The sequence below is a fragment of the Sceloporus undulatus genome, chromosome 2 (assembly GCF_019175285.1).
Source record: "Sceloporus undulatus isolate JIND9_A2432 ecotype Alabama chromosome 2, SceUnd_v1.1, whole genome shotgun sequence".
NCBI classification, from domain to species: domain Eukaryota; kingdom Metazoa; phylum Chordata; class Lepidosauria; order Squamata; family Phrynosomatidae; genus Sceloporus; species Sceloporus undulatus.
In genome coordinates, this window is record NC_056523.1 from 91,585,804 (window position 1) to 91,608,947 (window position 23,144).

A 23,144-nucleotide genomic window follows, 5' to 3' on the forward strand; every position below is an offset into this window, starting at 1 on the left:
GATGATGATGATGATGATGATGATGATGATGATGATGATGATGATGATGATGATGATGATGATGATGATTGTAGTAGTAGTTATACTAGTAGAGCTCCCTCTAGTTGCATAATTGTTGGATGCAACCTTTATGAATTTGTTAGTATATCACGTAGCCTATTAGTTAACATCACAAATAACAACAACAACAACAAAATCAGAATGAAATAAGTGAAAACTGTGTTGCTGACAATTAAAAGCAGGATTTTAAATTAGTTAAACTCGAACCCGAGAAAGTCTCAGAGGTTAAAGTGGCATTTACCTGCTACCAGAAAGAGAGTAATGTGTACATCAGGTAAGTCTCTCTGGGGAGGGAGTTCTGTAAATGGGCACCCAAATCTTCTGTCTCTGGTGGCCACCTGCTGCACTTCAGAGCTCCATATAAACCAGCAGGTTGAAGTGGAAATTGATCACTTCTATCGAGACACCTGGATTGGAAGCCATATAGACCTTTTAATACAATTGATTCATTTGCCTTCATCCTAAGGAAACAGATTCTATCTTACTTCTTCCTTGCTGGTAGCAGAACTGGAAGACCTCACTCCCAGTCTAGAACCACTCTACTGCAGCCATGGGGATAGAAGGGGGCTAATTTCCAGTCAATGTGTTTTGGTAGCAGAAGGATAAGAAACTCCAGTGTCTACACTAAAAAAATATGGGCTTGGGATTGGCAAGATCTCTTAGTGCCTTTTGATGCCATCAGCCATGGTATCTTTCTGAGCTGCCTCTCTGGGATAGGACTTGGGGACACTTCTTAGAATGGTTCTGTACTTCCTGGAGGGGCAAGCCAGAAGAATGCAAACCTTCCTGAAGAATTTGTTTTGGGCATCCTAGCCATTGTTCAGTGGGGGTCTGTTCCACTTGCTATCTAACTTATACATGAAACCTCTGGGAGAGGTTATCCAGAGTTTGGGGGTTTGGTGTCACCAATATGTTGGTGACACCTAACTGTTTTTTCCCCCTCCCATCTAATTCCATGGAAGCGGTGTGTTACTGAACAGTTTCAGTGAAGGACTGGATGAGGGCAAAAAAACTGAAACTTAATCCAGACAAGACAAAAGTGCTACTGGTCATTCAAAAGATCAGGGCATGGCGAGTCATCCAGTGCTGGACTGGGTTACATTCCTCCTGACATCTTACACTTGTAATTTGTACTCAACTCTTGGACCCAACTCTGGGCCTTCATCAGTGACCAACAGCTGCACCCATTCCTTGGGAAATCACATCTGTCTACAATGACACTGGTCTTGATTGCATCCCATACTCAATATAGGGTTGCCTTTGGAAAATATTTGGAATCTTGAGTGGGCCCTAAATGCTGTGGTTAGAATAAAGACTAGGACCAGTTACTGAGAGCATATAACTCTCTTGTTGAAACAGCTTCACGGGTTCATTTCCCAGCATAAGAGAAAGTACTGGTTATGATCTATAAAAACTTGCCAGTTTTAAGATATGTGGGAACACAGAAGGGAGCCTTTTCAGTGGCTGCTTCCAGCTTCTGGAATTCTCTTCCACATGAGATGAGGCTGATCCCTTCTGCTCTTCTTTCACAGTCAAAGATCTCCTCCCCAACATAATTTTAAAATTAAAATTAGTGGGAGGAGCATTTTATGGCATGTTTTTCACTGTGTTTTTAATATCATTGTTATGTTTTTTAATAATGTTATTATTTTCAAATAAAATGAATAAATCTATCAGCAGAAATCCTCTTCTGCCATCTGACCTTAGAAATCTGCCAACAGAAGGTAGCTGGGATCTGCCTTCAGAAATGCCATAGAAGGGGTAGGGTAATGGACACAATCACCAAGTTTTACCAGGACAACGATAATCCTAAGTAATTTCCAACATCTGGCAGCTCTGAAAGGGTTGGTTCAGCATAGCTTCAGTTAGCCAGTGCCAATTCAGCTGGCCTCTGGCCATCTTGGCCAGTTAGTCTGTCAGTATCTCTCACTAAGTCTGTCAGTTTCTCACACAGATGAGAGTCCATCAGCCTTGCAGCTTTCTGGGGGAAATGGTGACTTTTCACCATTTCAAACTCCTATTTATAAAGCACTGTGGAAAAGACTGCACAAAAAATATCTAACCTCATGGAAATTATGAAAAGTTTTTCTGACTTTATTGTTAGCAGAACCTTTTTCTCCCTCTTTTCTCTTACAGTTTCCCTCCCCTGAGTGGGATACTGTTACTCCTGAAGCAAAAGACCTCATCAATAAAATGTTGACCATCAATCCATCCAAACGAATTACAGCAGCAGAGGCTTTGAAGCACCCATGGATATCAGTAAGTGCAATGTACATTTCTTGGAAACTAGTCAGATTTTGAGGATTATCCCTTGATGATAAGCAATGCTGATATTTATTTTTTTTAAAGAGGCTGTAGGTAGGGGAAAAGCAGATTTGTAATGTGGGACAGGCAAAATCTCAGGCAGAGTTTATGCAAAGTGCACACCACAGGTGTACTTATTTATGGGCCACTGGTTATGTAGATCAAAGAGGATTTCACCATTTGCTGTAGATGACCCTGGCTGTTCTTTATGCTCTTCATTTCCAATGTCAGTCAAAATGGGCTGCCAACAGCATAACCAGTTGAAGAGTGGTATTGGTATTGAAACAAAATGTATTTTTATTTTTTCCCCCATCAAACAGTATTAGGCATTCTGATATAAAGCAAGCAAGACAGTTTGAGTTGTTTCTTTGCTATATCTACTGCTAATATTGTAATTCAGCTCTATTCCTATCATTCAAATGCTGCACAGGACTTTGATGGGTCTTTTTAAATAACTCCATCCTAGCCCTCATTCAGAACTGGAATCAGAAAGCTTGAAAGATAAGGCTGTACAGAGATAATCCCTGAGACACAGTTACTTGCTTACTTTTTAAAAGAAAACTCTTGTTTATATTTGTCACTTGTATTGTTGGCTTCTCTTTCTCTCTCTTCAAGATCCAGAGGTGGTTGCAATGACAGTTTACACACATTGCTAAAATATTTATTTTGGGCTATAATGGCTTGGTCCCATGAACAATGTCTTCCTTAGGGGCACAATTTTTTTTTCCTGAGGCTCTGCCTCAAATAACCCATGTCCTAGAAAAGTACCATAGCCTGAACCATCAAAGTGTAAGAGAATCAGCTAATGGAGGGTTTGCTAAGCTGTGAGCAACCTAATGAGCCATCACTGGAGTTTCTGGTATGGTAGAACAAGGAATAAATGAATAAGCAGGGGAAACTAGTTTGCACAACCCATTAAAGTTTTATTTGCTGCAGCCAGGAGAATTCAAACACATGGTTGCAAGACTATGCCTAATGTATGAGTGCACATTTAAGAGACAGAGAAATGGTGCAGAGCTGAGGTTTATGTTTGTACCCAGCTCTATCCAAAATGATGGGACTGTAAGACATTGAAAGTCTTCTAGTCTAACTTACTGCATAAAGGCTGTACTTGCAATATCAAAACTTCTGAATAGATTTCACTGATCTTCTCCAGTAGCTGTGTTCTGAGCAGGGAACAGACAGTGATCAAGATCTATTATACCATAGATACATGCACAGCAAGAAATGAACTAGTTGAACAAGCTCAGGTTGGTAAAACAAAGGGTGGTCTCTATTCCTTTCCATATCTGAGCAGACTTTCTTTCTGTCTTCTAGCATCGTTCCACCGTGGCTTCTTGTATGCACAGACAGGAGACTGTGGATTGCCTGAAGAAGTTCAATGCCAGAAGGAAGCTCAAGGTAAACTATGCCCCTTTTCTGATTTTTATATGGTCTTCTAAGAAAAATGTACATTTAACTAACTTCCTTTCCCTTTTATATGTTTTCCTATGTTTGTGGAGGTTTCATTTTGAGTCTTCTGAAATTTTTTGCTTTCAGACTTGAAACTTTCATACTAAGAAAGGAAAGGGCTTCCTTCCTAGATGTTTCTAAGTCTTTGGATCCTAAACAGTGAATGCCAGAGTTCAAAGGAAAGAGGTGTCCTGTTTACTGTTCTTGTATAAATAGATTTGTTGGTCCCTGAGGAGGGGATAACCTTTCTCAGGTTTGCTCTAGCAATGTTGATGCTACAATGCATCGAAAAGAAATTGTTCAGAGTTTAATGGTAAATCAAGAACTGTGCTTATTTGATGTGTGGAGGAATTCCATTCAGTTAGGACTTTATCACATGAAGCTGCCAAAGTAGAATTACAGCAGGATAGTAGCATTTGTAGCCATATGTTACCAAATGATGGCATGTCTGTCTAGTAGCTGATTTGTCTTGATCCATTCATGGAGTGCTTCTTTTCATTGGGGCCAAGTAGAAAGGCAAGAAATGTGGCCCAAAGCTGCTTCTTCCAAAAGTAAGCCGAGACGCTGCTGATTGCACTGCCTGCTCCCAAGGCTCCCATGCCACATCCGCACTGCGTAGCATCAAGCCACACTGCTGGATAATTTTTTTAAAAAAATATTTCCCACCATCCATGCTTACTGTTGCAGAAACACACTGCTGATGACTGCCTACTACCTAGATACCATCTCATTGTATGGGCGCCTCCTTTGATTGTGCACACAGTTGCACCTGAGACCCTCCACCAGGACATGGCATCGAAGCAGAGGTGTGCCCAGTAAAACACTGGCAAAGCACAATCATCCCCCCCACATGACCCTTCACCCCATGCCCTGTCTTGGACTGTCTGGTTTGTGTATATTGTACTTATAGCCATTGGAAGTGTCACACTTTCCCTTTTTTGCATTGCTGCCCCAACCGCTGGCTCTATTCTTTTTAAATGTGCACCTGCACTGGTGCATTTATACACAGCTTTAGGTTTAGAGTTAGGATGGAGTGCTCCTTTGGGAAAGGTCTCACATTGGTACTTTCCAGGCTAGAATGGTTTATTTTCACTTCTTTTCAGTCTGGGTTTCCCCCCATTAGAGCAGCTGGTTTCCGGCTGCTTCAGGAGCATGTGTCATCTAAACACCACTCCCTCAAAGCAGCCTGAAACCATTTCTTTTGGCCCATCTGTTTGAAGCTGTTGATGGGCAAAATCCTTCAATGCCTCCCAATCACACTGCTTTCCCACTCACTATTGATTTACATGTGATAAGTTCCTCCCTCTGTAGTTCTGATATGTGGGCAGTCATGTAGTGCAAGTAGGCGTGATTATGCTCCTCCCTCTTTATATTCCCAAACAGGCTGTTGTTATTTTCTTTTTTTAAAGTTCTTTTCTTTTCTTACTTAATCAATTGCTGTGTCTGTCAATTAAAAATAAATAAATAATATGCAGACTGAAAAGCATGCTGGGAAGGGCACAGGGCTCGGTGGTAGGGTTATCAAGGCCAGCATGCAGAAGACAGAGCCTGGGATTATAGCAGCACCATGTCACTTTTGAAACAGGTATGTTTGTGCTTCCTACACTAATGTGATTGTTGTGCTTTAGCAGACTGGTTTGGTAAAGTGCTGAATCTCTAGTAATTCAGAGTGAGAAGCTGAATGCCACTTAGACAAAACCCATTCATTAAACCCTTAGGACAAATTAACATGTGCTTCCATTGATGTAAGCGGAACTTACATCCAAGTACCTGAACTTGAGACCAGTGTCCAGATTCACCATGTTCAAATCATTGTGCACCCAGTTCTGTGCTGCTGCTGGTGGGAGGTTTACAGATTTACAGCTAGCATTACCATGAGCTCTTTTACACATTAATTTTGTTTAGAATTGTCATATTCTGTTTTGCTGCCTCTTCAGCTTGAGATCATGGTGCAGAGTTCCAGCTTTCAGGCTGAAGGCTAATAAGATTACTGAGCAAGGAAGCATAGAGATTAGTGTTTATTTTTCATCCAGTAATCTGTTGCAGGAGATTATCAGACAGAGGAGCAAAGTGTACTTATCCTGTCCTTAACCCATGGTATTTGAACGACGGGGGAAAATTATCACAACCCCACATGCTTATTCAATTCTTCTCCCATCCATAAAGAGTAATTGGCCTGTCATCTGGTATTAACTTTAATACCAAATGACAGGCCCATTACTCTTTACAGACAGGATAAGAATGGGATAAGTGCATGGGGGGGGGGTAATAATCTTCCCCCCATCACGCAAATATCACAGGTTAAGGATGGGATAAGGACGTTTTGCTCCCATCTGATAATCTACATTGCTTCAGTTATGTAAATACAATTTTCTTCTGTTGCTTCCAACTCATGAAATTGATTGGGATACTATGGAAAGGAAAGTGGAAGAAACAGAAAGACTGAAAATAACGAAGAGACATATCCACTTGGTTTTTTACACACATACACACTCTTCACTGTCTCCATTACAGAATTATAAATGTAAATGTGTATTTTTCCAATATTACAAATAAGAATAAATGCTACTCTCCATCAGGCTGATTACCCAGAGGCAATATGTGCAGCTAAAATTTGCTTTTCTTTTACAAATAGCAAACCAGTGCATACATAGGGTGTTTTCATTCTTGCATAAGGGAGCAGGCAATCCTAATGATGGAGCTAGTTGATTTAAAGCCAAGGAGGACAAGTATTGCACCATTAATATCACTGACATTAATGAGACAATCTGCTGTGTAAGAAATATGTATGCCAATAATTGTGGGGTGCTAGTAATGCTAGATTTTGTTATCGGTGGGTAAGCTAATAACACAGAGAAATAAATGCCACTGATGAGTTTGGCTTGACATGTCCAGTGCTTCCTTAAATTTGGCACAAAGTAAATTTGGGATGTTATGTCGTAATCATGGCATTAGGTACCAGCACTGTTTGATAGGAAAACAGGCTTTACCCATTACATTGCTGATGGTTCAGGAAAATTTCACTTTTTGCTGCAACAGATCTCAAAAGCAGATGATATATGTAGGGTTCTCCCTGAAATGCAATACAAAACCCTCTTTAATAACATGAAATCTGTTATTCTGTTCTCATAAGAACAAGACTGTTGTCTCTTTTCTGGACAAAGAAATCCTATTAACATTGCAAGAAAATATATTGGGTCTCTTAGTTACAAGAAATGCTGTTACCACCTTTCAGAAATTTGCAGAGCAGTTAAAAAAATCTCTGAACTACTATCCAATGACTTGTTTTCTGCAAACTGTTTGCTATATCTATTAATATCATCTGTGTCATATTCATCATACTCTTGGAATGGTGCCAAAGATGTATCCTTCTTCCAGCCCTGGACAGCTCCCTTTCCCACTGGATGTCTTTAAGAGGAAAAAGATTTGGATGGGGGAAGGGATGGGCCTCATTCTCAATCCTCTTCTTCCCATCCTTTCTCTTTTGTCTTTTGTATCTCCCAGGGTGCAATCCTTACTACGATGCTAGCAACCCGGAATTTTTCTGGTAGGTAATACCAATCTTTTGGTCAGCATTTGCCTCTTTATTTATTGGATGCTAGCCTTAAATGGAAAATACAACTAGACAGGGTAACAAGCTCCCTTATCCATGGCTTTGAACAGCACACATGTTGGAATAGACTGGCCATACAGGACTCTTTCTACATGATATGTAATCATGTTCAATTATTAATGCAGGAAGGAAAGACAGACATTTTTAAAATTTACACTCCAGGTCATAAAGATTAGGTTTGCACTTGCTGTGGATACTCAGTAGACAAAGGGCATATCTCGCACTCAGCCTTGAAATTTGCCCATCAACAGTACCAGAAAATGTAGACCACAAATTGAACAAAAGAAACTCCTGTGAAATTCATGGTATCACTATACTGTATGTCAATAAGCAGCTTGAAGGCATGAACACACACACACACACACACACACACACACGCTAATATGTTACATAAATAGGACTATAGAAGACTCTATTTATTTAATGTGTGTCCCACCACTCTCCTCAAACTGGAACTCAAAGGACTCAATTGATTTTTTTAAAAATACAAAAATACCACTACACATTATCATATTAAAACACAGTTAAACAAATGGTTGTATTAAAATACAATTGAATAAAAAGCCATTTTAAAAGCACATAAATAAAAAAATTCAGCAGCCCCCTCCTCAGTAGCTAGTAAGCTTAGTTTAAAAGATGAATAAAATGGGCTTGATTTTTTTTAAAAATGGCGGGACAACAAGGAGGGGCCGGTTGAGCCTCTCTTGGAAGAGAGTTCCACAGCCTGCAAGGTGCCACTTCAAATGCTCTCCAGTTTCCCACAGCAAACACCCCTAGGATGCAAACATGTTGGTTACTCAGTATACCAGGGGACCTATTTGTTTACTAGATTTCTAAATACAGATGTTGTAACAGGTTCCTCTATGTATGTTATGAGATATATTGAATACCCAGGGATCCTGACTTTTGATTTACCAAAGATCAGATATATGCCAGAATGAATATCAGTTATACTGTTACAAGATTTAGTAAGGTGAGCAGCTTCTAGAATCTGATCTTCCTACTTCTAATAAAATCAATAGGTAAGCTCGTGCCTAAGAATAGACTTGGTTAGATACCATGATTAAGTTTTCAGTGTAACACTATTAATCTTCAGATTTATTTGCATATTTATTTTTACTATGTAAACAATTGTCAAGCTTTGCACAGTTAACACAGTCAAAATGTAAGGGGCTGCTTTCATGTACCACTAGCCTTTCATATACCATTAGGGATTTTTTTCCCACACAAAGTGTATACATAATCATTTTTTCCAGATTTTACCACCCTAGTGAAACTGTCTACATTTTAGCATGACAGGAACAGGGGGGAAAGTTCATATTTGACAAATGCATCAAACCTTTGAACAACTAGGACTCTGCCTCAAAGATGGGGCTGCAATCCCGCAGTCAATTCTGCATGTGAAAATGCCACAGATATTAGTGGAATTTAAGACTTCATAACTCATGAGAAGATATTAACTCATTAGAAAAGAGAATAATGCTTGTTAAGGTAAAAGTCAGTGAGAAAAGAGGAAGATCCTCATTATAGCTGGATAGACTCAATCAAGGAAGCCATGGCCCTGAGTCTCCATGTCCTGAGCAGAGCTGTTGATGATAAGGTGACTTGGAGGTTTCTCATTCATTGGGTCACTGTAAGTCAAAGTTTACTTGATGGTAGTTAACAACAACAAAAACTAACTGTGTGATCCTACCCATATTCATTTAGAAGACCCACTGTGCTTAATAGTGCTTGCTCCAGGTAAATTAAATTTAAACCAAGCACAATTTCTTTAAAAAAAACAACAACACACACCTTAGCTGAATAGAATAAAAAGGACTAATATATTAATATTTTTTACAGAATTCTATACTTCTAATTAATATGCAGTTCCATTGTGTTAGAAATAGCCAATATTGTTTCTGCATTATTATTGTTTCTGAAATAATAATAGAGTATGTTATTTGCAGTGTATTTCATTGATTTCCTCCTCTTTTGTTTTTCTAATGAATTTGTTTTATAGGGTTTTAATTCTGGATATTGTTTAACTGTTTTTAGTAATACATTTTTATGTGTTTTTACCTCTCTTTTTGTAATTGTTTTAAATTGTATTTGTTTTACCTTTTACAAACTGCCTTGGGTCCCATTACAGGGGAAAAGGAGGGCTGTAAATGAATAAATAACAATAACAACCACCACCACATTTCCATTTCATCTCATTTCATCTAGCTCAGTGAGGAAACTTGCTGTGCTAGACTGTGGAGAATGTAGCAAAGTAGGTGTTATAGCTTGTGTGGACAGCGAATATGTCCTACAGTTACCCTGTGTCCAACTCTAGACCACCTATCACTTACTTCCAAATGTTTTTAAACAACCCACTTTGAACAAGGAAGGCATATCAAGGATGCCAGAGAATTGGCAAGAATTAACTGCATTGGTTTAATATAACTACGGATTCTCTAGTTTTAGGGGAGTGAGGCAGGCCTACTTTTGTTTTTAAAAAGGATATTTTAACATTGGAAGGAAGAAGGGGCTACTTCTCATGAGCAAGACACCTCCGTTTTTGCTCAGCAATACCCAATGAATTTCCCCTCAGACTCTCTTTGCCTCCACAGAAGAAAGTGCACTTAAGCTCTTCAGTTGTCATTCTTGTGTGCCTTCAAGTCATTTCTAATTTATGGCAATCCTCAGGTAACCTTATCATGAGGTTTTCTTAGCAAGATTTATTCAGAGGAGGTTTGCCATTCCCTTCTCCTGAGCATGTGACTTGCCCAAGGTCAACCAGTGGGTTTCATGGCCAAGCTGGGAATCAAACCTGCAAACCACTATGCCACACTGGTCAGAGAATGTAGGTGTGCCTAAAATTATGATGGATTATGGACTACATCAGTGCAAAAGAAAGGTGATATAAATTCTTTACCCAGTTATATTTTAGCATGTCATGTGTATTAATATTTGTTCCATGGATCATGACAAAGTGACAGAACACAATTAATCATTGCAAAAATGCTTTGTCACACATTGGTGGAAGGGCTGCTAGCAGTGGATCACTGCAGCTGTCAATTCTCTCCCCCTCACACAACTGACAAAATACTCACACCAGCCTCCTTTATTAGATGGTATTTTACACTAGCTTCAAATTACTGATGACAAAGAGCTAATATGTCTTCTGGAATAGAAACCATTGTGTGGATATATGTGTCCCAAATATACAATAAGAAGGGAAGGGGAATTGTTAAGAAAGAAAGATAACAAAAAGGCTCTGATGCCTGCCTGAAAATACTTTCCTAGCACATGGGAACTGCTTGTATATGCTCTTCAAAAGCTGAGAGAAGGCCTCTTTTAAGCAATTTTTAAAATATATTCAGCTAAAGCCAAAGGATGTGAATGGGAACATCTAAGTTAAAATAAATGTGTTATGTGCACAAATGAGAGAAGAGAACCAGTATGGTGTAGCAATTTGAGCATTAGACTATGACTCTAGAGAGCCAGGTTTGAATCAGCCATAAAAACCCACTAGGTGAGCTTGGCCAAGTCATCTTCTCTCAGCCTCAGAGGAAGGCAAAGGCAACCCCCCTCTGAACAAACCTTGCAAAAACAAAAAAAACAAAAAGCCTGTGATAGGTCCATCTTAAGGTTGCCATATGTCAGAAACGATTTGAAGTTACACCACAACAAGTTGAGGCAAATAATGAAGAAATGGTCAGGAGGAAAATGGTTTGGAGAAAAATAGAGAAAATCAGCATATGTTCATAGAAGACCCAGATGGCTTAGTAAAGTTGTGTGCATTTTTAGCCTAAAATTAATTGCTGGTCCAACTAGAATAAATCGAGTGAATTCATTGTTCAGTGTTAAGTCAACACTTAGGTAAATCTCACTGTAATGTAATGGCTCTGCCTAGTTTGCTTGTTTGTTTTTAATCATTTTTATTAAGAATTTTGAAATACATGAAAAATTACAGAGATTATGTTTAAGAAAAAAGAAAAAGAAAAAAAGAGGAGGAGGAGGAGAATTCCAATCTTCCTTTTGATGGTTATAGGAGTTTATCACACAAGGCTAGTAAAGCACAGTTACAGTAGGATAACAGCATCTTTGACTTTGCATTTCAGTTGTTGGTGGAGAGCAACTTTGCACTGATGCTTTTTGTCTGTCAGTGAAAAGGTGTGCTCCACCAGTGGAGTTTATCACACGGGAGGCAAGCACCCAAATCCCATGGATAAATGGGGTTTAAACCCAGGAATATCCCTCAAGGGTGGGATTGTTTTCAGACAACATTGCACGACTTGGGTATTAATGCAACATTAACCTGTGCAGAAGGCTGCAAAATTATGCCCCATTTTAACTTCGAGAAAATCCCAAAGTTAAAAAGTGGTGCAATTTTGTGGCTTTCTGCATGGATTAATGTTAGGTTAACGTCAAAATTGCTGACATGTCTGAAAACAATCCCATTCTTGTGGGATATTCCCAGGATTTAAACCCCATTTATCCATGGGATTTGGGTGCTTTGCCTCCTGTAAGTTAAACACCAGTGAATGAAATGCAAAGCAGCAACAGGAGAGACATTAAATCACGTAATGAGTACCTGCCAAAGATGCTATTATCCTGCTGTAATTGCGCAATTGCCTCGTGTGAAAAATTCTATACTTAGTACTAAAAATGAGATTTAAGTTGACACTAGAAGCAGGGAGCAATTGCAGTCAAGAGAATTAGTTCGTCTTCAAGCCCTGCTTGTAAACTTTTCAATGTTATCTATTTGGAATTATCTAGCTGATTACTGTAAGCAATGAGATCCTAGAGTAGGTGATGTGACTTGATCAGCTTGGACTGTAGCCCTTTTTTAAAAAATGGAAACAATTGTTTGATGAAATATTATGAACCTTAACAACCATTTAATTTGTTACTTTCCTCCCAAAACGGAAAGGAATTCCAGGTAGGAAATGATGTGCAACCTCCGTGTGCAGCATTACAGCTGACAATCATGTCTACGTCTTTCACTATGAGGTCCAGTAATGAAAAACCACAATTGCCTGTGATTTCCTACTGTGTGCCCATGCAATAATGTATACATTTGCAATACCCACATATGACAATCTATGCATGAGATGCATGCTAGAAACTTTAGCACTACCCACCCTGAGCACTTTGATGAACTGGAACATGCAGTGTAGAACTTCTTTTAAAAATGAAGTAAATACCAAAGTATTGGGGAAGATAATGAAAAAAAGGTTAGAAAATTACAGGTTAGTTGTTTATTAAATGGAGAAAACAAAGTGAATCTAGCCTAGTATCAGAAAAGTGGAAAAGTTAGGAAACCACTGTGGAAATATATCATAAGAATCGTAGGAAGTTCATATTTTTAAAGACTGTGGCTCTGGAAGTGAAGGAGAACAAATCAGCTGAGAGTTCTGGAACTTTAAGGGGTACCAAGGAAGATCACAAAATTCAATTACCTATCTTGCATTCAGTTTCTATCTTCCAATTTTCTGAGCCGGTCAGATATTTCTCACGTCCAGATTAGAGATTATTCTGGACAATTAGGTTATCTGGTTGTTGTTTTTTGCTCAGGAGCTGAACTCAGTCCAAGTGTGCTTTCAGTCTCTCTCTCTTTCTCTCTGTTAGCATTCAGAATCTATTTGAAGGCAACAGCCAGAAGAGGGAGGGTTTATGTGTGGGCTGGAGTCCCAGGAGATGAGGCTCAGTCTGTGAGAGCGATGTGGTGGTGGTGGTGGGGAGAGCCGCATAGGGGAAGGTATCTGCTTTTCATCATTGTCAATATGTGGGCTGCAGCTGTCAGGATGTCATAATTGTAGCACATGACCCCCACCAGCGTGGGGGGCTAAAATTAGCGAGGGAAGCTGAGTGAGAAAGGCAGGCAAGCAAGTGCACACTGTTCTTATCTGCAGTTGAACCCTTTAGGGCTCAGATCTAATACCACAAAGTAGAGCAAGCAAGCCTGGAAAGGAAGGAGGTGGTGGTACAGGCCAGGGCTGAATTCCTAGAGTCATGTAGTAGAAAGTTCCTTAAGTTTTCTAAGGAAGAAGAAGAAGACGACAAAGAAGAATTCAACTGTCGGAGAATGCTTCTTCAGTTCCCTTCTATTTCCATTGCTGGCCATTGTTTTGGTTTCTTCAAAGACCTAGGAATATCAGAGTATAAGTGGCGGTGGCTTTTCTTATTCACGTGGAAGGACCTTAGTAATGCAGCTTCTGAGTGTCACAGTTTTCTGAGAGAGACTTCATATAAAGCCTTGGGTTATTGTGAAGCGAGTTCACTCCCAACGGCAGAGGCAATAGCACTGACTTTGTTCTCTTCAGTTCTTGGGTTCTGCTGCTCCCACCCAACTTCCCTCATGTTGCTGGTTCTCAGTGTGCTGGTTCTGATACCATGTGTGTTCCTCTTGACGTGGTACTTTTTCTCCACAGGAGGGAAAAGTGGTGGCAACAAGAAGAATGATGGCGTGAAGGTAAGTCCCCCATAATTCCTGGCTCATACAGCCACTAGCCTGCCTGTCCACGGGTGAAAGAAATGATCGGAGTAAACTCAAAGTGGGGGGTCCCAGCGTGGCCCAGGGTTTTCGATTAAAATACTACCTTGGTAGGTATCTTGGTTCATCCTCTCTTCATTGTTAAGAGATGTTTTCCCATTGTCTGCAAGAAAGCAAAATGGAAGAAGGTAAACATTTATCTGGATTGCAGCTTGCAATGCTTAAATGGAATAATGAATGCCTCGGCTCATGCTTGATTTGCTTTGTTATTTCATATTCCAGAATGTATGACAAATGGAGAGAAATGTAGTGAATTGAGAAAAAACAGTTCTCCAGAACTAAGAAAGATGTTGGCCTGACCTTTGAGAATGAGAGGTATAGCCTGCTGCATCTACACTGCAAAATTAATGCAGTTTGACACCACTGTAACTTCTATGTCTCAATGCTATGGAATTCTGGCATTTGTAGTTTGGTGAGGTATTTAACCATCTCTGCCAGAGAGCTCTAGTGCCATAACAAATTACAAATTCCAGGATATGATAGGATGCAGCCATGATGATTAAAGTGGTGTCAAATGGCATTAATTTTACAGTATGGCAGCAGCCCCACTCCCACTCACTTTCCATAAAGAGGAAAAATTCCTATTGCTTTCTCAGGCTTAGCATTCAATGATGTCATCACATGTGAATACTCTTTGAGTTTAGAGCCAATTCAGATATTTGGAGGTTATGGTGACAGTCCTACTGTAGGACTATGATTAACTTAAGAGGCAAAGCAGACTGCCTCTTTGCGTCACCTTGGGAGTGTCATCTGAGCACGGCGTTTAGATGCTGCATGCTCTGATGCCATTGCCATGCTTCCAGGAAGCCACACAGCTGACTGCACATGCACTGGCTTCATAGCATTTCGGTGGTGCAGCGTTTACACGTGCTGTGCTGCAGAAACACCAAAAAGCTGCCACCGCAGTGGAAAGGGCAGCTTTTTTCCTCCCCAAATAGGTGCAGACTTTTTCTGAGCTGCCTGGGTTGGGGCTGCAGCATGCAGTTTCCACGGCCCCAATCCAGCTGTCTCAGAGGGGTGTTACACTGCCCCTTTGAGGCTATCTGTTTCACTCCTAGGGCCTGTAATCCTCTTGTGGTGTAGTATTATAGTCCCACCGTCTTTTTTTTGGGGGGGGGGAGTATTATTTCAAAATTCAACTTTGAATGAATTCCTACTAGATTCACTTATAACACACAATCCTTGATGGATTTTCTTTCTATGTGAAAGAGGGTTTAGATGTAGGAACACTCTCAAACAAATAAACCAGAGCATCCCTTCCGTTAATTCTGATATGCTTTGGATCTGCAAGAGAGCTGTAACAGCAGGCCCTCTGGTTGTTTGAATTGAGCTCTATAGCATTTCTTTTCCTGTGCAAGGGGCTGTGACAGGTAAGACAAACTGAAAGACACTTCATATGGAAGAGAGGGAGATGGGATGGGGAGTGAGAGAAAAGATGGCTCTTGGTTTGTTGGCTAATGAAGTCACTGACTTACATCTCTGAGCAGTGGTGAGAAACCTACCCAGCTATTCCTGTCTCTATTCCTTGCTGGATGCTTTCTTTGAGTTTTATCTGCTGTGTTGGTATGTTAAATAACCTTTTGAACTATCAACAACCTGACAAGGATGAGAAAATGCAAATTTCTATCACCAATCAAAAAAGAGGGGAGAAAAGGACTTGACCTCAAGAACAAAACTGGGAGGACAAGATCCCCCCCCCCCAAATACACATAGCTGTGTCCATCCATGTTTCCATTTTTTGCATCAGTCACTTGGGTTTGCAACTCTCATGTTGTAAAACCTGGGCCACTGGCTGGCTAAGGTATGGATTAAAGTATGAGGAGGTTTTCTTATTCCAGAAGCATTACTGCTCCCAGTGGCCCAAATACATGTGTGAAATTTGAACATGCTGTCGAATATCTCTGCAGTGACATATTTAACAATCTCCTTTTCTGGAAGCCCAGTTGGAGTCTTCTGGTAAGATGTGAGGCAATGCTTTCCTAGTATCAAACTGAGATAGTGTATGTTTGGGGTGTGTGGCAAAGGAATGCAATCCCTCAAAGAATGAGCTTGTCCCTTGATGAAAATTGCAAGAACAGGGTTGCCTCGCCAAGGTATATAATAAGGTTTGCCTGCCTGGCTATTCCTTGTGTTCACAGCCTCTCCTGGCATTGTCATTTCACTCCCATTTTCTCCCAGAACTACCCCCCCCACCAGTAGGTCCAACATCCATCCCATCCTCAAAGATGGAATTTGCTGCTCAGCTTGCTGAAATGACTTACTTGTAGATTCCTCCATTTATTTATTTATTTATTTATTTATTTATTTGCTTGGTTTCATTAGAGGAGATGACTGCTCTTTTTAACTATGTTATGGATATTGAGGCTTATCTAGTTCATGTCTCTTTCTGATTAAACATACTGATGTAACCATCTGGTGGTAACAGACTGAAACAAAACACCCCCCTGTTCATGAGAAATGGTTAACAGTCCCATTGTGGAAAACAGGTTACTGTATTTGCATTCCTGCTATCCTTTTATGTGGTAGAGTAGATTTTTATATGACACCTCTATAGGTTTGGAAACTTGTTATCCATTGAGAGCAGAAGGAATGGGGAATCCTTTTCACCAGCATGCTCCCATATTTAACTAACAGAAAAGGCTTTCCCCTCTCCTTTTCAACAGTGGGTGGGTGTATAGTAACTTTCACCACCCTGTTTGGTGTCACTTCATTGCTACATTGTAAATTAATACAACCACTGCCCATATCACATCCTGTTATGTCCTAAACTGATAAATTCACTTCCCTGTGTTGCATCCTTTTAATGTATGTTATGTCCCCTTTAATGAGATCACTGCTTTTCTGTTGCATCGTGTTGCATCTGATCGGTTCTACAATTACTAGCCAGTAAAGTTTCTTAGACACTTGATTCTCACACTTCGTGAGGTTCATAGTGGACTCACCATTCATCTGAGACTAGCTGGCTCCATAACAGATAGCTTAAGAGCTACAGTTGAGGAACTGTTTCCTGCCTTTTGTTGTCTTTGATAAAGAAGTTTTGGAAGGCTAGATGAGAATATTATCTAAATGAGGATATTATCTAAAGATAGGGTGGATGAGTCTGTGAGGCTAACCAAGTGCCAACGGTCATGAATTGTTCTTTCTGCCATAGGTCTGGGAAAATAGCTTTTGATCCCATGATACTTGTTTGTCATTAATAAGAAGGGAAATTAAGATGAAGGTTTTTTGTGCTTTCAGCTTGTTTAGATGCTGCCTTTTCCAGACTTCAGGTTCTTGTTGAATAACTTTTATTGCTGCAGGGATTTTAGCAACAAGGAAGTTGTTTTCATATAATTCAGTTATAAAATCTGGAGATGAAGAAATGGCAATGGGAGGCCTTCAAATCACTGTGAAAAGGACAAAGAAGGGTAGAGTGCACAAACAAAGAAGAAGCAAAAACTGGATTGTGAGGGTAGCCCGTAAGGAACTTCAAGAATTGTCTGAGTGATAATTAGAGATTTGGCATGAGATCCCTCTTGATATAAATTAAAGCACTCTGTTGAGAGTAATTTATCATATATCACAGGACAAAGTTTTAAATCTTGGATAATTCACAAAATCCCCCCCCCCCCCAAAAAATGTCCAATACTACTTTGAGACACAGAATGAGTTTCTTAGGCCATGCCTGCAATGCAAAAACAAAACAAAACCCAAATTTCCACAATGGTTTTGATTTATCTTCTTTGGTATGATTCTGGAATGATATGAATCATGCTTTCTGTTCCTGAGAAAAAGGTAATCTGTGCTCCTTTTGTAGTTTCAGTCATCCACTTAGACCTCAGCCCTTTTGAAAATAATTTGCCTGGTGAAAACTGTTCCTATTTGCTCTTCCATTGCCTTTCATATGGCTTACTGTTTCTGCACTTGCAGAAAACTTTTTTTTTTAAGTGGCATGGCACAAAGTGTGATTGCATCTCCTTCCTTCATATTTTAATATTTTCTGATAAAGCTTGGCAATCTTTTCCTTTTCAGATAGAAAGCAAGGGCAGTAGTTTTGCTATCATATTTCAGTTTCACCCAAACGACTTTTCTATTTGAGAGAATTTCCTACAACCCAAATACTGTATTTCCTTTTCTTACCTGGTGCGATCTGGTTTGGTCCACATCAAATATCCATTGATATCATCTGACAAAGAATGACTGAGCAAAATACAACCTATGGGGTGCTTGTAATCCCAGGGCTCTGTTGTAGGCCCTGCCCACCTCCTGAAAAACAATTGCACCCAATATGCCAGTTGCACTTTCTGAGGTGATCCAGTTGCAACCATCCCAGTTCTAGGAGGGTGGTGGAGCTCCCTAGACCCCTGCAAAGTGTCCACCACTTTAGTAAACAGTGGAGATGTAGGATGCTTGCATGTGTGCATATGAAAGATCATGTGTACTTCACAGAACCTGAAATCATCACTGATGAGCTTACCAAAGTATTGTGTAGACATAATCATAGAAAGGCAAATTCACTGAGTATAGGAGGAAAAGCCATGGATTTCATTTGCTACAAGAATGAATATGTAGACTGGGAAAGAATAATAAGTGTTCAGCACTATTTCAGCTGCCCATGGAGGTTTTGAAGTCTCCTTCCTTAGAGTTTATCAATAGATGCTTTAGGTATAAATGATCCTTTTTCATGGAGCTGGAATCTTTTGGATTCCTTCTAGTCTTATTGTTCTCTGACTTTAAATGAGCTGTTTTAGTCTGCTGCAGAAGAAGAATGATGAGCAGTCACATTGACAAGGATGAAAAATTGTGTTTCATTTATGGTAAGCTGTATTCAGACCTTGTTTTGTCCACAAGTGAAATTAGTTTGGGGATTTCACGTTGATACTGTGAATATTTATTTAGATTGGAAAACATGACTGAACTGCTTAGAAATCTTGGCTTGGCTTGGTTTAAAAGTAGGAGGATTAGGAAGGTGATGCCAAAGCTGAACTCTGAGCTGTGCTAGGATATCAGGATTTCCAGGATGCAGAAAGTATTAGGTTGAAATTTAGAAGAGTGGAAAGTGGACAAGGCTGATTGGATTGCTAATTGTTCAGGAGAGGTAGAATAGCATGGTTGGCAGTGTGGTTGTTTTGCCTTTGCCAAAGACATTGAACTCTTGGCATTAAGCATCTGGTTTGTCCACAAATTTGTCAACTTTCTGGATAGGCTACAAAGAGAGCCCCAGGGCCCACTACATCCTTTCCTCTCTTCCTTCTTTCTCACTCTGTGTCTTCTTGTCCCATCTCTTCTCCTTGTTTTTCCAGAAAAGAAAGTCCAGTTCCAGCGTTCAGTTAATGGTGAGTGTCATTTGTCTTCCTCAATGCTGATAATGTTGGGCCTCTCAGCATGTCCCAGCCCTTCTTGTTCTTGGGAAGAACTTTTGAGTTAGAAGAGAGGCTGAAGTTAACCTCTTCTTTCTCACTCTTCAGAATAGTACGACTCCTGCAAACCCTATTAACAGGAATGGCTGGTACAGAAGGATAGTTGAAGCCCAAGAGCGCTGAGAACCTAATTCCAATTTCTAGTCAAAGGTTCTCAATGGAACTTCTCCTTTAGCAGGTCTTCAAGCTGCCTCAGTCCAAGGAGCCATGAAGGAAAAGGACGTCTTATATGGCTCTGCTGGAACTGAACAGTCACAGGAGAGCAGACAGCTCGTGCAGCCTTTGTCAACCTGCCGTTTGAGATTGTGTGTAACATGTAAATAAGCCTCTGGTGGGATGAACTAGTAGTGGGTCTAGTCCAGCTACCAGAATTGTCTTGAGGAGAAACGAGGAGAGTAAATGGCTCCCTTTCTCTGTGTCAATTTGTGTACCAGTTGGCTGTTTATGGAAGAGAGTGTGTGTCAGCCTTTGACAGTCCATGTGGGTCTTGGAAGCCCTCTCTGTTTTACTGTACATTTCTTTCTTTATTATGCGGTCAATGTGGTCTCTTTCACTCCTGCACAATCTCCCTCACTATCATCCTAGCTCCCTCTCTTTGTTAATTTGTACGTTCCCCTCCTGATTGTACAGTCAACATGGTGTCTTTCACTCCTACACAGCCCCTCTTGCCCCTTCTAGTTGTAGTGGTAGGAAACGTCAATATCCTCATTCCTGCTAGTTCTCTCTGTGTATATCAGTATGGTAGATTATTTTAAGAAAGAATCCATCTGTACAATAATTTTTACAGTCAGGCCTTCTGCTCAGTCATCATGGTTGTAAGATTTAAGTGAAGGCAAGCATTAAAACAAGAGCCGTGGTTATTGACTAGTGCGTTTATCCAATTCTTACCTGTTTTCTTTGTCCCTTTGCAGTGTTTGGTGCTTTCGGGTTAGAACCTAAGTGATAGGTTATCAAATGGTCAGGATCTTTCTGGGGAGGAAATTCAGGTGAGGCTTATTTTGCTTCTTTCCTCTCCATTTTTTTGCCCAGGAATCTTCAGAGAGTACAAACACTACCATTGAAGATGAAGACACCAAAGGTAAAGTATAAAATTGTAGTTAAACAGGTACAGAATTATGTCTGAGGCATCACTCATTTTAATCAATGAACTTTAATAAGCATGTGTGCACATTTTGACACTAGGTAATGAAGACTAGGAAGCCCTATACAATTTTTAAATATTCTGTACAATCAGCTACTCAAATAAAAAAAAAATCATATGTGAAGTATAAAAATTTGGCCACTTTTAACTGATAGAAGACTTCCATAATGCTTCATAACCAGCTCACCAGAAATGGTCAATAAAAATCATGCTACTAGTCACTGTAAGATCTTAAATTGGCAGTGCTAACTGAACTGAGATTTTTGTAATGAAATTGGAATAGGAATCTTTTTTTTAAAAAAGTAAAAGGCAATATATATATATATATATATATATATATATATGAGCAAATCTTGGCTGCAATGTGACTTCGTCTCCAAATTCAAAGACAGAAATCTAATAAGTGACATTGTACCAATCCACCTGCAATACACAAGACATTTCTAGCAGAATATACAGTGGTCCCTTTCCTTATGCGGGGGTCCGTTCTGGACCACCACCACCACCCCACGTAAGGGAAATGCCACGTATGCGCGCACCATTACTTTTTCCAATGCATGGTGCTTCTTCTGAAATGGCTTCCAGCATATGCTGAAAACTGCATAAGGCATGCCTGCATATGACACAGGCGTACTGTAATTGTTATAATGGGCCTATATCCAATGTAGAATTAAACATCCTGAAGTGCTTCTGGTTTCAATAAGCTTCTGAATTCTGAATTGTAGCTAGACCCAGTACTTACTATTTCTAAACCAAGGCATTGTATGCATGTACGTATGCATTTGCCGGCCTACCTACCTACCTACCATCTCTTTGTGTTTTCAAAATCAAAAACACAAATGTTTACAAAGATAAAATTCAATAAATATAACAACACAAATCAGTACAAGTAGCTTCAACCAGATACCAGCATCAGTTCATCAATTAGAATAAGACTGAAATTATTTGGCAAGAAGTCTGCCCCCCCCCCCCCCCCCCAAAAAAAGAAAAAACACCTTCATTCACACCTACATTTGCTGTTGTGTGTAATTAAGTTGCCTTAGTAACATCTCCAACTAGGGAAGGTGGGATAGATGAACCATGTGCTCCATGTATCCAATATATTCTGTCAATCAGTCAGTCATAATTTATTGCAGTCCATAGACCCAAAATTTAGGTATTCAGTCAAGATATACAAGTTCAGTCAAGACATACAAGTTCTCAAAATTCCCCACAATAAAATTCCCGACAGTAAAACAAAAGGAGAGGAAGTTGCTAAATATAACTCTAATTATCTCTAAATCAAACTTTAATTCTAACTCTAACTGTCCCTTCATACATAATGGGTTCTGATCCTAGCTGCCTGGCAACTACAAGAGTGACATTTGGGCATTTATCTTCCAGCAAGACTTTTACGTGAAAAAAGGTGTGATCTTCCATTCATCTTACTTAATAATGCATAGATTTTGGCTTGCTGGATCTGATTCTAAAGACTACAGTGCAATAAAATATGTGTCAAAGACTCTACTTCCATGTTATTAAATGGGCATCTTCTTTTGGCACAAGGAACACTGGCAAATCTATCATGATGTAGTTCTATTGAATATACTTTGCATCTTGCCTTAGATAAAAAACGGTGATACTTGTTTAGAGATAGGTTCACCAAATAATTGACAATATGGAAAGGGCCATTGCAATGTATGCGCATTGTACTACGGGAGCAAAAGACATAAGAAAGTGCATGCAGTTCACAGAAAGCTATCTCCAGTAGACTTAATTTAACAGTCTTAGGAGTAATATCTGAGCCTGGGTTAGAGAGAAGAGATGAGAAGCGGCCAATAGATGCAGCTTTCTTTGCTGTGCACTTGGACCAGAAGCTAACATAATCATCTTGTGCCAGATGTTCAAGGAGTCCTAAGACCTCACCAAATACTATAACCTTCATCCATAACTTAAGTGCAAGCCACCAAGCTCTACTAGATAAGGGACAGCAATAATATACAATTAGGAACACAATTGGGAAATTGAAACAATGACCTCAGGAACTTTGGCTATTGTTTATCCAATTCAGGAGATAACCCCCCTAACTAAATACTGAAAGCATATAATAATTGTTCCACAGTTTTGGCATTAAACACTTTAATTGCTGATGGAATATATAGGGCCACCCATTGAGGAAAAAAGGAGTTATTGTGGATTAGCTTATTTGCGCTTTCTTAGAAATAGCCTCAATATGAGGTTTCCATGTCAAGGAATGATGGAACATCAGCCCCAGGTACGTAAAGCTTTTTTATGTTCTGTATTAAGTTATGTATTTCCATCAATTGTCCACTGAAATTTAGAAAATCTGTTCTCGAAGACCATTACTTTGGATCTTCCAAGTTTATTTTGAGGTCATTTGTATTGCTGTATATTCCTGGCTGTACATATTACCACATGAAGGGGGAGAATATGCCATAGCTATAAGTATAAATCGAATGCTTGAACTTCATCAGACTGAAAGGTCACAGAGAGTAAACTGCTAAAGCGTTTGGGAAAGAATAATTGGGTCCCTCTGTGAATTCTTATTTGTACTTTTCCAACCACCATTTTGAGTTGTCTTTGAACTTGAGCAGTAGGAGCTCTTGCTTTCCTCTGAAGCAAGTGTGAAAGTTTTGTTCTGGAGAGGGAGGA

At 39.7% G+C, this 23,144-nt stretch overlaps 1 protein-coding gene across 4 annotated transcripts in view; it reads left to right on the top strand.

Annotated features, from left to right (window-relative positions):
• The window catches only part of CAMK2A (calcium/calmodulin dependent protein kinase II alpha), a 176,239-nt gene that overhangs the window by 128,489 nt on the left and 24,606 nt on the right, over window positions 1-23,144 (top strand). For 2 of the 4 annotated variants that reach the window (XM_042449335.1, XM_042449337.1), the window contains exons 10-15: window positions 2,197-2,319; window positions 3,682-3,765; window positions 7,321-7,363; window positions 12,330-12,338; window positions 13,831-13,871; window positions 20,381-20,429. In XM_042449335.1, coding sequence (XP_042305269.1) covers window positions 2,197-2,319; window positions 3,682-3,765; window positions 7,321-7,363; window positions 12,330-12,338; window positions 13,831-13,871; window positions 20,381-20,429 — 349 coding nt within the window. The remainder of the gene's footprint in view (window positions 1-2,196; window positions 2,320-3,681; window positions 3,766-7,320; window positions 7,364-12,329; window positions 12,339-13,830; window positions 13,872-20,380; window positions 20,430-23,144) is intronic. The other 2 variants (XM_042449338.1, XM_042449336.1) reach the window with 1 other exon arrangement.